The sequence below is a fragment of the Pecten maximus genome, chromosome 5, assembly GCF_902652985.1.
Source record: "Pecten maximus chromosome 5, xPecMax1.1, whole genome shotgun sequence".
Lineage (NCBI taxonomy): Eukaryota > Metazoa > Mollusca > Bivalvia > Pectinida > Pectinidae > Pecten > Pecten maximus.
The window spans coordinates 32584281-32598530 of record NC_047019.1 but is presented as its reverse complement, the minus strand read 5'-3'; the positions used below and the strand labels follow the sequence as shown (position 1 = coordinate 32598530).

Genomic DNA, 14250 nt, shown 5'->3' with positions numbered 1-14250 from the left:
AAAACCCCCATACAGATAATGGGCAGTACCCGAGGCTACCTGTGATTTTTACCTATACTGTATATATAAGACTATCTAACAGATATATTCAAAGAGTTATTTAAAGGATTTGGGAAGCTTAGTTTGATGTTATATTTCAACCTTTCTATTCTTGTTAATTATACACTGTAACTAAGTTAAGACAAATTTACTTTATAAATCCTGTAACTAAGTTAACTTTATATTTTGTATCGATTGATCAGTTATATATTTCACAAGTTTAATTCCAGTTTTGTTTTTGTTTTCATCACATGAAAGTATATAATAAAACATTTGAAAACAATTATCATTATCAACATTGAAATATACATGTACCTGGTAAAGTCAGGATGACAGATATAAGGCAGTATATTTACACAGGTCTGTATATGTAACAACTACAGGTACATGTATCTAACACAGGTGTCCATGATTCACAGTTAAGATGCAAGATTTTCTGCTAACTAATTCTTGTGCTCTCCAATTGAAAATGACTATAAAATAAAACTTTACAACTTACCGGTGATCGGGTGACATGTTGACACAACTTGACGAGTACACAAGCAAACTCGCGAATGTAAAAAAAATACCAGACAGTCGTCGCCACGCTCGTTATAGCCATGTGCCAATCGCCGTCACAACAACAACAATCTTTAGTTCCGTGTTTAAGGCGCAGGCGCACAGCCAAATCTCGCGACACAAAGCTTCCGCTTCAGATAACAAAAGGTGCATGCGAGATGTAGCGAGACTTACCTTTCTTTCGAGTCTGTGATATACAAGTCTCTGGTTGGACGTAAAATAGACTGGTCTATAGATAGAGTGGCCTACTTCGGGCGTCAGCCATTTACTATAGTTAAGCTGTTCCTTCTAATGTGATTACATATGTGTATAAACAACAACCAATCACTGCCATGCTTCCAAATGATGACGCATGCGCAAACGAAGTCTAGTTGCTAAAGTCGGACCCATTCGGCTCAAGTGGTTAAGCAAAGTCGACTAGACATGCGTATTGTAACTTCTTGTTTCTCTACACATGCGCAGTATATGTAACCAACGTGAGTTCGCTTCTACAATAGTTAGATTATAGTCACTCTAGTCAGCGCCCGAAGTCGCCCTGAAAGGACGAAATAGTTCACATTGTTTGGACGTTAGGTCTTGTAATGTTGTGATCGTAATGGTGACGTCTGTATTGTTAGTACGTTATTTTGTTTTGCTTCCAAAATAAAAGGGACGGGAAAGATTCCCATGTTGTGCTTATAATTAATTGAAATATGTTAAAATGTATTTTATAGATTTCTTTATTACATACACCAATGTATTGTTTTCTCACAATAAAGAGAGCACATCGGACTATACATACACATCATTCTGTAGTCTATGTATTTCAAACAATATTTATTTGACAATTTCCATTTAACAATATATACAACATTTATAGTATACACGCATAGATTCCAATCATGCATGTAATCGAAAAAAAAAGAGACCTCGCATAATGATTTTGCTGTGACAATTTGGCTGTTAATGAAATAATGAAGTTGATTAACTACTATATATATAGTTTGGAAAATATGAGCATGGATTTCTATATCTACCGGTAATTTGAATGCGCCCAAGTGTATGTCTATGCTATTAGCCACGCCGGAATCGTCCCTGTAAACTGCAAGTAGCATATATATCAACATAAATAATGATAGTAAGAAAACACACAACGTCTTTAAGTCATGTATTTAAACTACGAAATGTTTAAATAATTGTACAGTCTATGTATGAAACCCGCTACAAAAAGTCAGACGAAATAATTATAAGCTATAGTATTGAGGATAAAATTTGGTTTTCTTCAAACAATTACGAAACAAAAAACATACATTATGTCCCCGCGAGGACAAGTAATGATCGTATCAATTTTTATCGTCTTCTCATCCGTCACAGGTCGTACACGTATATGGATCAATTTCTCAAACAGACATCTTACTAGCTAGATACTTCAGATATATGTGATGACTAAATTATGCAATTAAGGACTTTGCTAGATCACGTAAAAATAAGTCCGAGATCTTTCACTAAATAACGAGCCCCTTATGTGGCCTCTCCGAGGTCATGGCATCTGAGGTCATGCACAAAGCGCCATCTATAAACAGGTCAGCCAAATCAGTAGTGACTAAATGCAGCAATTGAGACGTAAGGGAGTTTCGTAGACTCACTATACGGTATCCAGATGTTTTTTTTTATTTAGTTATACCCATGATCGTCACGGAGAACCGTATCACTTCGAATTCGAGTCTTACATTAGGGATAGGACACTTGCATGTAAGTCACAAAATCTACCAATCGTCTCGACTGCTAGCGGTAAAAAAATCGGTACAAGTACAACGATAAGGGTCGATAATGGTCAACTGAGAGCCACACCACCACCACAACCACAGGTAAAACCGAGGGCTGAATGTAATCGTGGCCCTCCGGGGCTGCATCATCAAGATTCGCGGCGGACAAATTGCTTTGATGTTTCGCGGAGAAACGATAACCGCGGATTTTGATGAGCACATTACCACCGGGGATCGCGATGACGCCGTTTTCATGATCCCTGATAGGAATTTAGGGTGATCAGTCGCGGTGATCGACCCCTTGAATAGAAAATCAAACGCGGGCACATGGTGACTTTGTGTGCATTCCTAAGGCCCGCACTGTAAGAGAGTTGAAACAAAAGGAGAAAGCTGTCAAACTGAAGTCCAACAAACAAACAAAAGAACAAGTATTGTGTTGTGTTTGTTTACAAGATGACAATGCTGACACTGAGAATGTGAGCTGGATGCAGTGTGACAAGTGTTGTGCATGGGTTCACTCTTTATGTATCCCTCCAATGATTCGAAATTATATGGTTGGGAAACTTTTTTTATCGCCCTAGATGTCAATGGCTTTCTGCATGATTTATATCCATACTCAGGTTTGTAAAATGATATTTTGTATCTGCCTTAATTAGCACCAAAATTTGGTTTACTTCTTAGAATTTAACTTATTCATAGGGGAAAGGGTGCTAATAACAGCAAATACAGCAGTCAGTATTTGTTAGTTATACAAACCCATATATATATAATATATATATTAAAACTTACTTAAGTGTTTAAGTTAATGTGTTACTGATGTTTTTTCAGAGAGCATAAATTGCTCTTATTTATTATTGCATGGTACATTAATGTATTTACTTTTTATTTCATCTAGGCTAATGTAAAGTTATCTTATATATATAGGCCTATAAGAATGAAATGAAAAATGATTTTTTTACACATTCATAATCTGTGTACAAGGATGTGTATATTAACATGAACGAGTTTATACACATATGCAGAGAAATTATAGATCTAAATTAAATCTACATTAATTAAAATCTAAAAAAAAAAGTTTAACGTTTTGTGTGTGTGTGTGTGTGTGTTTTATCATGATTTAGACTGGGAAGTTATAATCACATAAAGATCAATTGGCTTTACACAAAACGAACGCGGTAGGCTAGATCCTGCATGCATTGAATTGGTTGTCAATTCAATTATAAAGTGGAGATATTCATGAAACTCAAAGCTGAAATGACAATATCAAAGCAGTGATTAGCTCTATAAACTTACAGCTTGTGTAACCATACACAATCGTACAGCTTTCTGTAGCATTTGCCTCTGAAATCTTTGTCATAGACTTCGTCTCCAGGAGTCGATGTCGTCTGCTGCAAATAAACCACGTGCACCAATTATGTAAGCCTAGATAGGCTGTTGAGAGCTTCGTGGATGGTTAACCACGTGACTGTCCTAGCCAATCCTCGCCTGTTCCGATCGATGTGTACATGTAGAAATGTTACTTAATTGGCTCTAATTGGCTCTAATTAGCTTTAATTGGAAACCATAAGCTAAAATAGAAAATGTATTTCTGTACTGTACCAGTTTATTCAGATAACAAAGCCTCCTGAGAGGGTAGATGATTACACACAGAACCTCCGGAGAGGGTAAGAAACTGCAAAGATACAAAATACAGATTCTAGAACAGAGTTCTCGTTAACCATGTAAACAAGTGTTCAGGTCAACAAACAATTATTTCAAATCTATAACAGTTCCGAGTACAATTATCGACTGAAATGCTACTACCACATTCAATTTATAGCAAGTACATTCTTATTGTATGCTACTTACTCATTGGTTAGCAGTAAATATAACAAAAATGGAATTATAATGGATTCGACAGCTCCTAGCTGTGTGGTGTTGACGTTCGAAAACGAAACTAAAGAGTTCGCAAAGAACGATAACTCTTGCAAGATAATTATTTTCCAAAACATCACACTCCCCTCCTGGCGTGTGAAACACGTCACTAATAGATTGTCACATATTCCAATAACTACTCAAGTATGTATGATGTCTTTCATATAACACAAAAACTCAAAGGTGTCCTTTGAAGCAGTGTTCTTGCACAATCACGGCCGATGAGCATCTACGCGATCTTCGTCGAAGAACACATCACTCGGTGGACATCAGTGGCACCAACTGGGTGATCGGTCTAATGAATGTTGTCCTCTCACCATGACGACGGATAGCGACCTTAACCTTGCGAACCTTGCCATCATCACTTGGAAATGTCTTCTCTACAATAGCTAGAGGCCATTCAATACGAGGACTCTGATCATCCCGCATTATCACTATATCGCCCGACTTGAGGTCCGGACGTTCCTAACGCCACTTAGGTCTTACCTGCAGATTTGCAAGATACTCTCGTCTCCACTTTTCCCAGATCGTGTTCGCGAGATACTGAACTTGTTTCCACTGGCTCCTGTATTAATCCTTCAAATCAAGTTCCGTCAGTTGACATGTTGATACCGAAGTAGACTTTTGCGTCAGAAGCGTGGAAGGTGACAGTATTTGCGGCGCATCTGGATCCGTTGAAACAGCCACAATGGGTCTAGAGTTTACTATGGCTGCAACCTCCGCCATAAGAACTTCGTGTGAAAGGGCTTTCCCTTGTATGTCGAGCAACATCGAATCCAAGATTCTGCGTGTCGTACCGATCATCCTCTCACAAACTCCGCGTATTGGTCATCTTGACGTTCTCGGCATTAATGGCATCGATTCCAATGGCGTCTGTACATCCCACGAAGTTGGTTCCTCTGTCCGAGCGAAACTCCTTGACTGGACCACGGATGGACGTGAATCTACGTAGAGCGTTTATGAACGAAGACGATGTCATTTCTTCCAGAACCTCTATGTGTATCGCTCTTGTAACTAAGCATGTGAAGAGCGATGCCCAGCGTTTAGGTCGGGATTGACCTCCTCTAGTGCGACGTGAGACAACATACCAAGGTCCGAACACATCTACGCCGACATATGTGAAAGGGGAGATGACTCGAGACGACCTTGGGGCAGATCCGCCATCAAATGCACAGCAGTTTATCCTCGAAGTCTTTGGCATCTAACGCAACGGTGGATGAATGACGATATCAATCGTTTCGAACCGGTGATCCAAAAGCCCGCTGCACGAACAGCCCCTTCCGTTATATGTCTGCCCTGATGATGAACCTTTTCGTGATAGTATCGAATGATGAGCATCGCGGTGTGGCACTTTCCAGGAAGAATGACCGGATTCTTCTCCAAGGAACTATATCCGGACTTGTTCAAACGGCCTCCTACCCTTAAAACTCCTTCATAGTCCAGATAAGGCAAAATAGCGGAGATTTGGCTGTCTCGAGGGACAGGTTTGGAATCCTGTAAGTTCCGAATCTCTTTGGGGAAGACTTCGTTTGGAGTGATTCTGAATAAGTTTGCTTTCAACACTCCCCTTCTTGGGATCGACATTTCCCTCCCTGGTTTTGATGCGCTGAGCACGCGAGAGTAGGTTACCAATGGCACGAGTAAGACACGTCCAGTTAGAAAACCTCTCGAATCTGTCTGAACAAAGGGAGATGTTGTTTGCACAAGTCAACGACTTAAGTGTGACCACAGCCCGAACTTCAGCGTCAGTCTGCGGAGTGACCAGGGGGAATTCCTGTTCGGTAAGAAACTCACAATCGAGGAGAAACGATGGACCTTTCAACCATTGGCTTCCTGATAGCTGACGTGCTGGAATACACCTAGTGCCGAAGTCCGCTGGATGTAGGTCGGTTGGAACGTGTTTCCATTGCGTAGGTTCGCTGACATTCAGGATTCTATCGACACGATTGGTTACGTATGTGTGGAAACGTCGCACTCTATTGTGTATGTAGCCCAATACGACGTTGCTGTCCGAATGGTAATAGATATCACTAGGGTCAACATCTAATTGATCGGTGATGATCCGCCCGGGCTCAGTCGCTAGTACTGCCGCACAAAGTTCGAGTCGCGGAATGGTATGTCCGTGCATAGGAGCAACCTTTGCCTTCCCTAGAATGAAACTGACTTGTGGTCTCCCTTCCTCCTCGGCAATCCTGAAGTACGCTACTGCCGCAATTGCATCCTTGGAAGCATCACAGAATAAGTGAACCTGTCGCATAGATCCTTCATGAAGGCCTGTCTCACAGTAAGGTCTCGGAACCTGACAGTCGTTCAGCTCCTTAAGAGATTTATTCCACAATTCCCAGTCACATCGTCTTACTTCAGGAAGCGGGTCATCCCAATCTACTGGAGATGAGATGAGATCTCTGAATAGCAATTTCCCTTCTAGGATAACCGGAGCTGCGAAGCCGAGAGGGTCATAAAGACCGTTTACAGTCCCAAGGATCCCACGTCTGGTATATGGCTTATCATCAAGGTCCGAATTGAATGTGAAGAAATCTCCTGTGAGGTTCCAGAAAAGTCCAAGACTTCTCTGACGGGGTGGAGAGTCAACGTTCAGGTCCAAACTCACGATATCTCCAGCAAGATCATCCGGACTAACTGCCTCCAGGACAGCACTGCTGTTAGATGCTATACCTTGTGAAGCCTAATGTTTCCATTCTTCTGTAGTGTCTGTTGAGTTCGTTTCATCAATGATGTTACGATTAACAAATGTCTTCACATCAGCGTCTGCTCCTTCAACTGCTTGCCTGAGACCGTTAGTTGCAATTGCAGGTGACGACGCATTTCCAAAACGTGTGCTGTCATACGGTACTCGATGAGTTGATTGGTTGTGTCGTTGCCCTCGTACCAAAAGAACCGAAGGAAGTTCCTATGCGATTTATGGACTTTAAAACAGTAAAACATCTGCTCGATGTCACCTGTAATGGCTACTGGCTTAGTGCGGAACCTGAGAAGTACGCCGAGTAAACTGTTCACGAGATCTGGTCCCGTCAGCAGTACGCTATTGAGCGAGGTGCCATCGCACCGAGCAGAAGAGTCGAACACGCCTCTTATCTTTTCAGGCTTCTTGGGATGGTAAATGCCAAAACGTGGGAGGTACCAACATTCTTCATCGTCCTGCAGCTGTGGAGCGATTTCTGCATGTCCATCGTGTAAGATCTTGGCCATGAATTCAGTAGACTCCTATCCAAAGACATGGATCTCCTAAATGCTTGAGGTCTGTTGTTAGGTAGCCTGGGTCTGTCTGGCTTGAACGGAAGAAGGTGCTGACCAGTTACCATATGAATTCTTAGTCATACAGGAATACATGACCTGCAGAGACTCCTTGTCTTCTACTGACAAGCCTGGTATGTCGTCTTTCGGTCCCTTGATGTAGACTGGAAAGGTAGGTGTAGGATTATAACCCTTTAACTCAAAACAGTTAGGGCAGGGCTTCATGAGAGAAGGGCGTCCATTTTGAAAAGTGTAAGTCTTATTACTGGTAATGAAGGGCGTCTGATGAACGCTTCCGAGGCATACTTTACCTATTATGACCCATCCCAGTTTGAGTCTCTGTCCGTAAGGCTCACTAGGTGGAGCAATTAACTGATCTTCCACATGGTGTGCTTCTGGCAGATCGCGACCTCTGAGCATCATGATTTCAGCTTCCGGGTCTAACATAGGGAGACAGTCGGCAATCTGGCGCAAATGAGGGTGATGGAATGCAGCCTCGGGAGTCGGTATCTCATCACGAGCATTTGGAATGGCGGCACATTCTATCACATCAGGCAATGTCAGAGCTACTTTATTATCAAGCGATTCTATAACGTATCCTCTGGCTTTCCTTCCCGATGTTGAAATGCAGCCCGAACATGAGGATAGTGTGTATTCCATGTGACTGCCTTCTTCACCAAAATGGTTGAGGAAACTGGTTCTTGCAAGCGTTTGGTTACTCTGATCGTCAATGATCGCGTAGAGTTTCAGTGCTAAATCTGGCTGACCAGCAGGGTATACCTTAACCAGGATAGTTTTGGCACAGGATTTACTCATGCCCAGTGGATTCTTGCATACCTGTGTGCATGTCGAGTTGATAGAACCTGAAGGATTCTTCTTCTTAGGCTCCTTTTCCTTAGCGAGTGACTCGTCTGTGGGAATCCCAATGTGAAGAGCAGAGGGATGTCGATTACTGCCACAAACTTCACATTTTATGGAGAAATCACAATCCTTGGCCATATGTTTTCCTGGGCCACAACACCTGCAGCAGATAGAATTGTCCCGTAGAAACTTCTTCCTTTCTTCTTTTGGTTTCATCCTGAAACCTCTGCACTTGTTGAGTGTATGCTTCGTATTGTGTAATGGACAGGTGGGGACATGTTCAGTTGGTTTCTCCACATCTGTCTTCCTTGTAGATATGGTAGTCTTCTGAGGTTTACTTCCTATCTTGCCAGATTTTGACATAGTATTGGATACAGATGGCTGCTCGTACTTGAAACCAGGGTCGTTCCTCGCCTTAGCAATGTCACGCGGGAACTCTACAAAGACAGTAAATGGAGGGTATGTTGTACCGTAGTTCCTTTTATATTTGACACCATGTGTGGTCCACTTCTGCTGTATATTGACAGGTAATTTCGCCACTATGGGATTTGCTCCAGAAAAAGAGTCAAAGTATGCAAGCATTGTAGAGTAGTGTTTGTCCTCTTTCCTAGCAGCAATCTCAGATACGAGGTCGAGGAGTTCAAACAACTGACTGCTGTCTTTGTTTGAAATGCTGGGGAAAGCAGCAATACGGGCTTTCAGGCAGGATTCTACTAGTTCGGGACCAGCATAACGATCCTCTAGTCTTTCCCAGATCCTTGCTACTCCTGTCTTTGGGTCGTGTGGGTGTGCAGATCTTATACTCAGGGCTTGCATACCAGAGTCTGTGCCAAGCCATTTTACAAGGAGGTCAACTTCCTCTGCTGCAGAGACCCCAAGATCTTTCATAATCCCTTTAAAGCTAGATTTCCAGATGGCATAGGAGTCTGGGCTATCCGTGAATTTAGTAAGCCTGGACAAGAGTAAATCTTTCTTCAGGAGGTATTTTGAGAACTCGGCGCACATATCAAAACGATCCTTCTCAGGTGGTGGGTGAAATTCCTGAGCGAGCGGGTTCAAGGTGTTCATAGGTGGTGAGTTACCTGCAAACTGTATGCTGTGTAAGGAAATGACAGGCGTAATGTTTAACAATGGCAAGGGACCAGGCATAGAGTACATCGGTGGGTTCCTTGTCAAAGGCTGTTGTACGCGGGGTTCGGGACCTCGAGAAAACAAGTCGGACTTAGAGGTAGGTGGTTCAACATGAGTCGAATATCCGTTAGGTGCTTGTAACGGAGTAAGTGAGGAATTGGGCCTTACCTGCGTATAAGGTGTGTGACTGTACAAATGTTCGTTTTCGGATGCTTCGTCACTGCACGGCCCGGGACTTATGTGGGGAGATGACATACGTATGCGTCTGTCTGAACCGTTTCCTGGTTCACGTTCCAAGGAAAGTTTCAGCATTCGGTTCTGTTCCTCCACTACTGTGAAACTCTAGAAGATTTCTTTCCAGAACTACATGCCAAACTGTTACCATCAATATCACTTTGATATTCTATCATAGTTCTGAGTTTGGCCTCAGCCTCCTTAACTTCCCTTTTTATATTCAAAACTTCCATTTCTGCTTGCAGCACAGCTTGTTTTTTTTTTATGAAAGCTACCTCCTCAGCAATTTTCAATCGTTCCCTTTTAATGACGGTGTCTGTCTGCTGCTTCACAATGGATTGTATCGAAGAAGTTGACCTTGTCTTATGTTTGATGACATTGACCTTGACCTTTGTTTTGATGACACTGACCTTTGTTCTAATAAAGCTGTCTCTGCAAGTTCCTCGTTTATTTTTGACAAAGCCCTTTGGTACTTGTCTGTTAAAACATTTAAGATCAATGACTCTGATGAGTACTCCATGCTGCTCTGTTCACATGGATTTCTCGATAAGAAGGCCATGAACTCTGATGAGACATCTGTGTATTCTTTGAAAGTCCTAGCTAGATCACCCTTATATGTACCGGGATCGGACAGTGGACTAGCGTTAAACAATGCATATATGACTTCCTCGACGTTTTTTCGTTTTTTTTGACAACTTTTCGCGATATTTCCCAATAGTATTTTCTAATTGATCCATACCTTTCTCGCTATTTGTCCGGAGACGGGTCGAGACGGTTGACGTCATATTTGATAGAAGGGCGATGATTTCTTACTGTGCTGTACCAGTTTATTCAGATAACAAAGCCTCTTGAGAGGGTAGATGATTACACACAGAACCTCCGGAGAGGGTAAGAAACTGCAAAGATACAAAATACAGATTTTAGAACAGAGTTCTCGTTAACCATGTAAACACGTGTTCAGGTAAACAAACAATTATTTCAAATTTATAACAGTTCCGAGTACAATTATCGACTGAAATGCTACTACCACATTCAATTTATAGCAAGTACATTCTTATTATATGCTACTTACTCATCGTTTAGCAGTAAATATAACAAAAATGGAATTATAATGGATTCGACAGAGTTCGCAAAGAACGATAACTCTTGCAAGATAACTATTTTCCAAAACATCACAATTTCGATGTACACGTACAATAACAATACGACAAAATACAATTCAGCAAGTTTTCTAATATTTCGTATGCTTATTCAGGACCAATTTCATATTGTTTACGACCTGTGGCATGATTTGATATGTTATACTTGTCCGTAATTGGTGTCCGAAATTGTAACAGCACGTGTCCGAAAGTTGCAACACCCCTGACCGAAATTGTAACCAGCACTTTCAGTGGAATACTTTTGCCTTTCACGATACGAGTGTCAACTTGGCGGATATTATTTAGCGTTCTATCGGGGCTTTCGATTGATATACGAACAACGTTAGTTTAGCGAAGGTATTTTCATATGGACTAGTTTGAGTGTTAAAGTGTCCGAAATTACACCACTTTCCCCTAGTAGTGCGGTCTGGCCCTACACCAGACATGGTGACAGGGCCAGAGAAAAATCGGGCTATGCTATCTGATGATGGAATTCTTTGTTATATTTCTTGCGAAAAAATGGTCACTTGGCAAATTTTAGGGGAGGGGGACACCCCCGCATGGATCCGCCTATTTGTTTTGATATCTATTTCCTAGGTTTTAACGATAAAATGAAGCATACGATGAAAATCACAGGCTTTCGGGAGTTGTATGTTATAAAGACTAACATTTTTGTAATGAAAACATAAATATTGGCATTTTGTAACTCGCAACTCGCATGTCGCAACTCGCAACTCGCATTTTCCAACTCGCAACTCGCATTTTCCAACTCGCAACTCGCATTTTTATGGCGCGGGAAGGATGTCATAATTAAATATTTTTGCCTAGGCAAAATTATTTCTGCCTAGGCAAAAATCGAATATTGCTTAGGCAAAAATATTTAATTATGACATCCTTCCCGCGCCATACATTTTCCAACTCGCAACTCGCAACTCGAAGAAAAGAAACCCTCGTCAGAAATTGTCCGTCCGTCGTCCAGACCTACGTTATCGCAGCTAGCAACAATACAATAGGGTCACGCCGACAAGTCATTAAAAATTGTTGCATTGCAATATTTTGTTTAACATGTGAACAAAATATTGGACTAATTAAATAGCACGATCGGAGAAAAAGAACCACCCCTCCTTGAAGACGTGACAAGGAAATCTCCATCCTCGGGGTGATATTGTGGATTGTCTATAACCCAAGGTAGGGAAGAACCTCTTAACCTTGAACAGGTATAAAACAGGGACTAATATAATCTTACCTTACCTTGAGGGTGTGACAGAAAAATCATCTCCAACCCAAGGAGTGATAAGCAATTCTTTGTTTAGGTTAATACAAGGAATTATTAACCTGAGAAACATGACACTATATCTCCCAAGACCTCCGGAAATATCACCTTACTGATCAGGTTAGCAATTTCTTGTATTCATGTTGGCGTTGCTTCCTGAGAGAGAGACTTTTTGTAGATAATAAAGTAATAAAAATGGTAAATGTTTTCGGATGGTGTATTATCAGATGTAACTTTGTGTACTTCCGCGGTCCGACTAGGAGATAACCTATCTCCGTTTTTATTTTCACTTTTTCTTAACGATTTAGAAAATTTCATTAAGTCACATGACTGTAAAGGTTTATCTTGCATAAGTCACAAATTAGAACAAGGATGATATATATATATATGAAATTATATGAAGTGACGTGCCCTGATGACATTACTATCAGAAACTTCTGATGATTTGCACATTTTAACATTTGACATCTTCAAGTAAATACCAGGAGAAAGGAATTCCTAATTAAATAACCAACGAATTTAAGTTTCTTGGGGCTTATTTTTACCAAAATTGGTTCAACGCAATTCAATATCAAACAACTACATAAAAAGTTCTTAAAGCAATGTATGGTGCTATTGGTAAATGTAAAGATCATAATTTGTCTATAGATTGTCAGCTTGACATATTTGATAAAGCTATCAAACCTATTGTTTGTGCACATAAATTTTTTGTAATCATATTCTTAATGTGAAAACGTCTACACCCAGTTTTATGATATATGAAGGACTTGGACGATTTCCACTTGATATCAATGCTAAAGTCAGAATGATTGGATTTTGGGCTTAATTGAAAAAACAATATTCAGAATATAAGTAGAGTAAAAAACTATCAACATGTAATATTAAAACTCGTCTTGATTAATATACGTGAGAAATATATATCAGGAATGTAGCTTATTAAATGCATTTTAACGGTCGAACATTTTTAAGTATAAATTGGCTGAAGAGTACTATATATTATAAACTTAAGGCATTTTTTTCAGCAAACTGGAGAAAATCAAATTTTTACGAGAAGAAGTTGAAAGTGTGAAATGTTTACTAGCAACTTTCGTGGACGACGCACGACGACAGGCGAAGCCGGATTGGAAAAGGTGACATAAAAATTAAAAATGAAACAAAAATTAATAGAAAAATTGTATAAAACTGGCTTATTACTGATGGAAAGGAGGTAGGTGATTGTGTTTGCTTGCTATTTCAATTTGGGGCTTCTCGATCTTTGTCACCAATGAAATTCAGCTTGGCCTATTTCGTCCAATGAAAAACGGTTTATACCCCTGACTCTAATAAGGAATGTTGCACCATATTTCAGACTTACAATAAGTGATCAAACGAAAATGATAATATATATACAGTAACTGTTACACAGTTTTGAAAAAGCTCGTTCATAAACTGTCACAGTAGATCTATGTATGTCCATCACCCAGAGACCTATATACTAGTATATAGGTCTCTGCCATCACCAATGCCGGGTCACAATTAAGGACATAAAACGTGTCGGGTTTTCCTGAAAATGTCCTATAATCATTATTAGGAATAGTCGTGTTTCTCGGAAACGAAAGTGAAAGCAGGAATTTCTACATTGCAGTATGATTTTCCGAAAACGGCCACAGATATATACGTATTGTTTTACATCAAATACAACAAATCAATCAGTTCAGGATATTGTATCAAGAATAAAGTACTAAAACCATACCTACTATAATATGCTAGTGTATACTGTATGATTTTTATTATTTTTTTAAACAAGACACAAATCCGGAAATTATGTGCACTACCAGTACAACCTAAATCATATTAGTTTGTACTGGAAAAACAGTTTGGCAATCGGAACTCCTCGGGTTATTCGATTGACAGTTTGGTTGTTCTACTTTCGCTTTCATTTTAACAAAATAAATTAAATTTACATTATCTGTTTTTTAAATGATTAATATCATTTGTGTATTTTTTCAGTCCATGATTCTTACAAATCTGTACATTGGATTCTAAACAGCGCAATGAAATATCCCGTTCGCTTTCGATCTCGTGCCTTTGCATTGCTATATCTCTGTCACGTGACATCACC

The 14250-nt window shown here is 40.3% G+C and overlaps 1 protein-coding gene across 1 annotated transcript; it reads right to left on the bottom strand.

Moving 5' to 3' along the window:
* Window positions 1–5688: 5688 nt before the first annotated feature.
* LOC117328413 lies at window positions 5689–7466 on the bottom strand. Its single transcript, XM_033885942.1, has 2 exons — window positions 7018–7466; window positions 5689–6916 (listed from the first exon to the last, which is right to left on the bottom strand). The coding sequence occupies exons 1-2, from the start codon at window positions 7464–7466 to the stop codon at window positions 5689–5691; spliced, it is 1677 nt and encodes a 558-aa protein (XP_033741833.1).
* Between the last annotated feature and the right edge of the window lie 6784 nt (window positions 7467–14250).

Coding starts and splice junctions, on each gene's coding strand:
- LOC117328413 (XM_033885942.1), bottom strand. CDS start 7,466: ATGGCCAAGATCTTACACGATGGACATGCAGAAATCGCTCCACAGCTG. Junction 6,917..7,017: donor TTGAAGGAGCAGACGCTGAT/GTGAAGACATTT, acceptor AGCATCTAACAG/CAGTGCTGTCCTGGAGGCAG.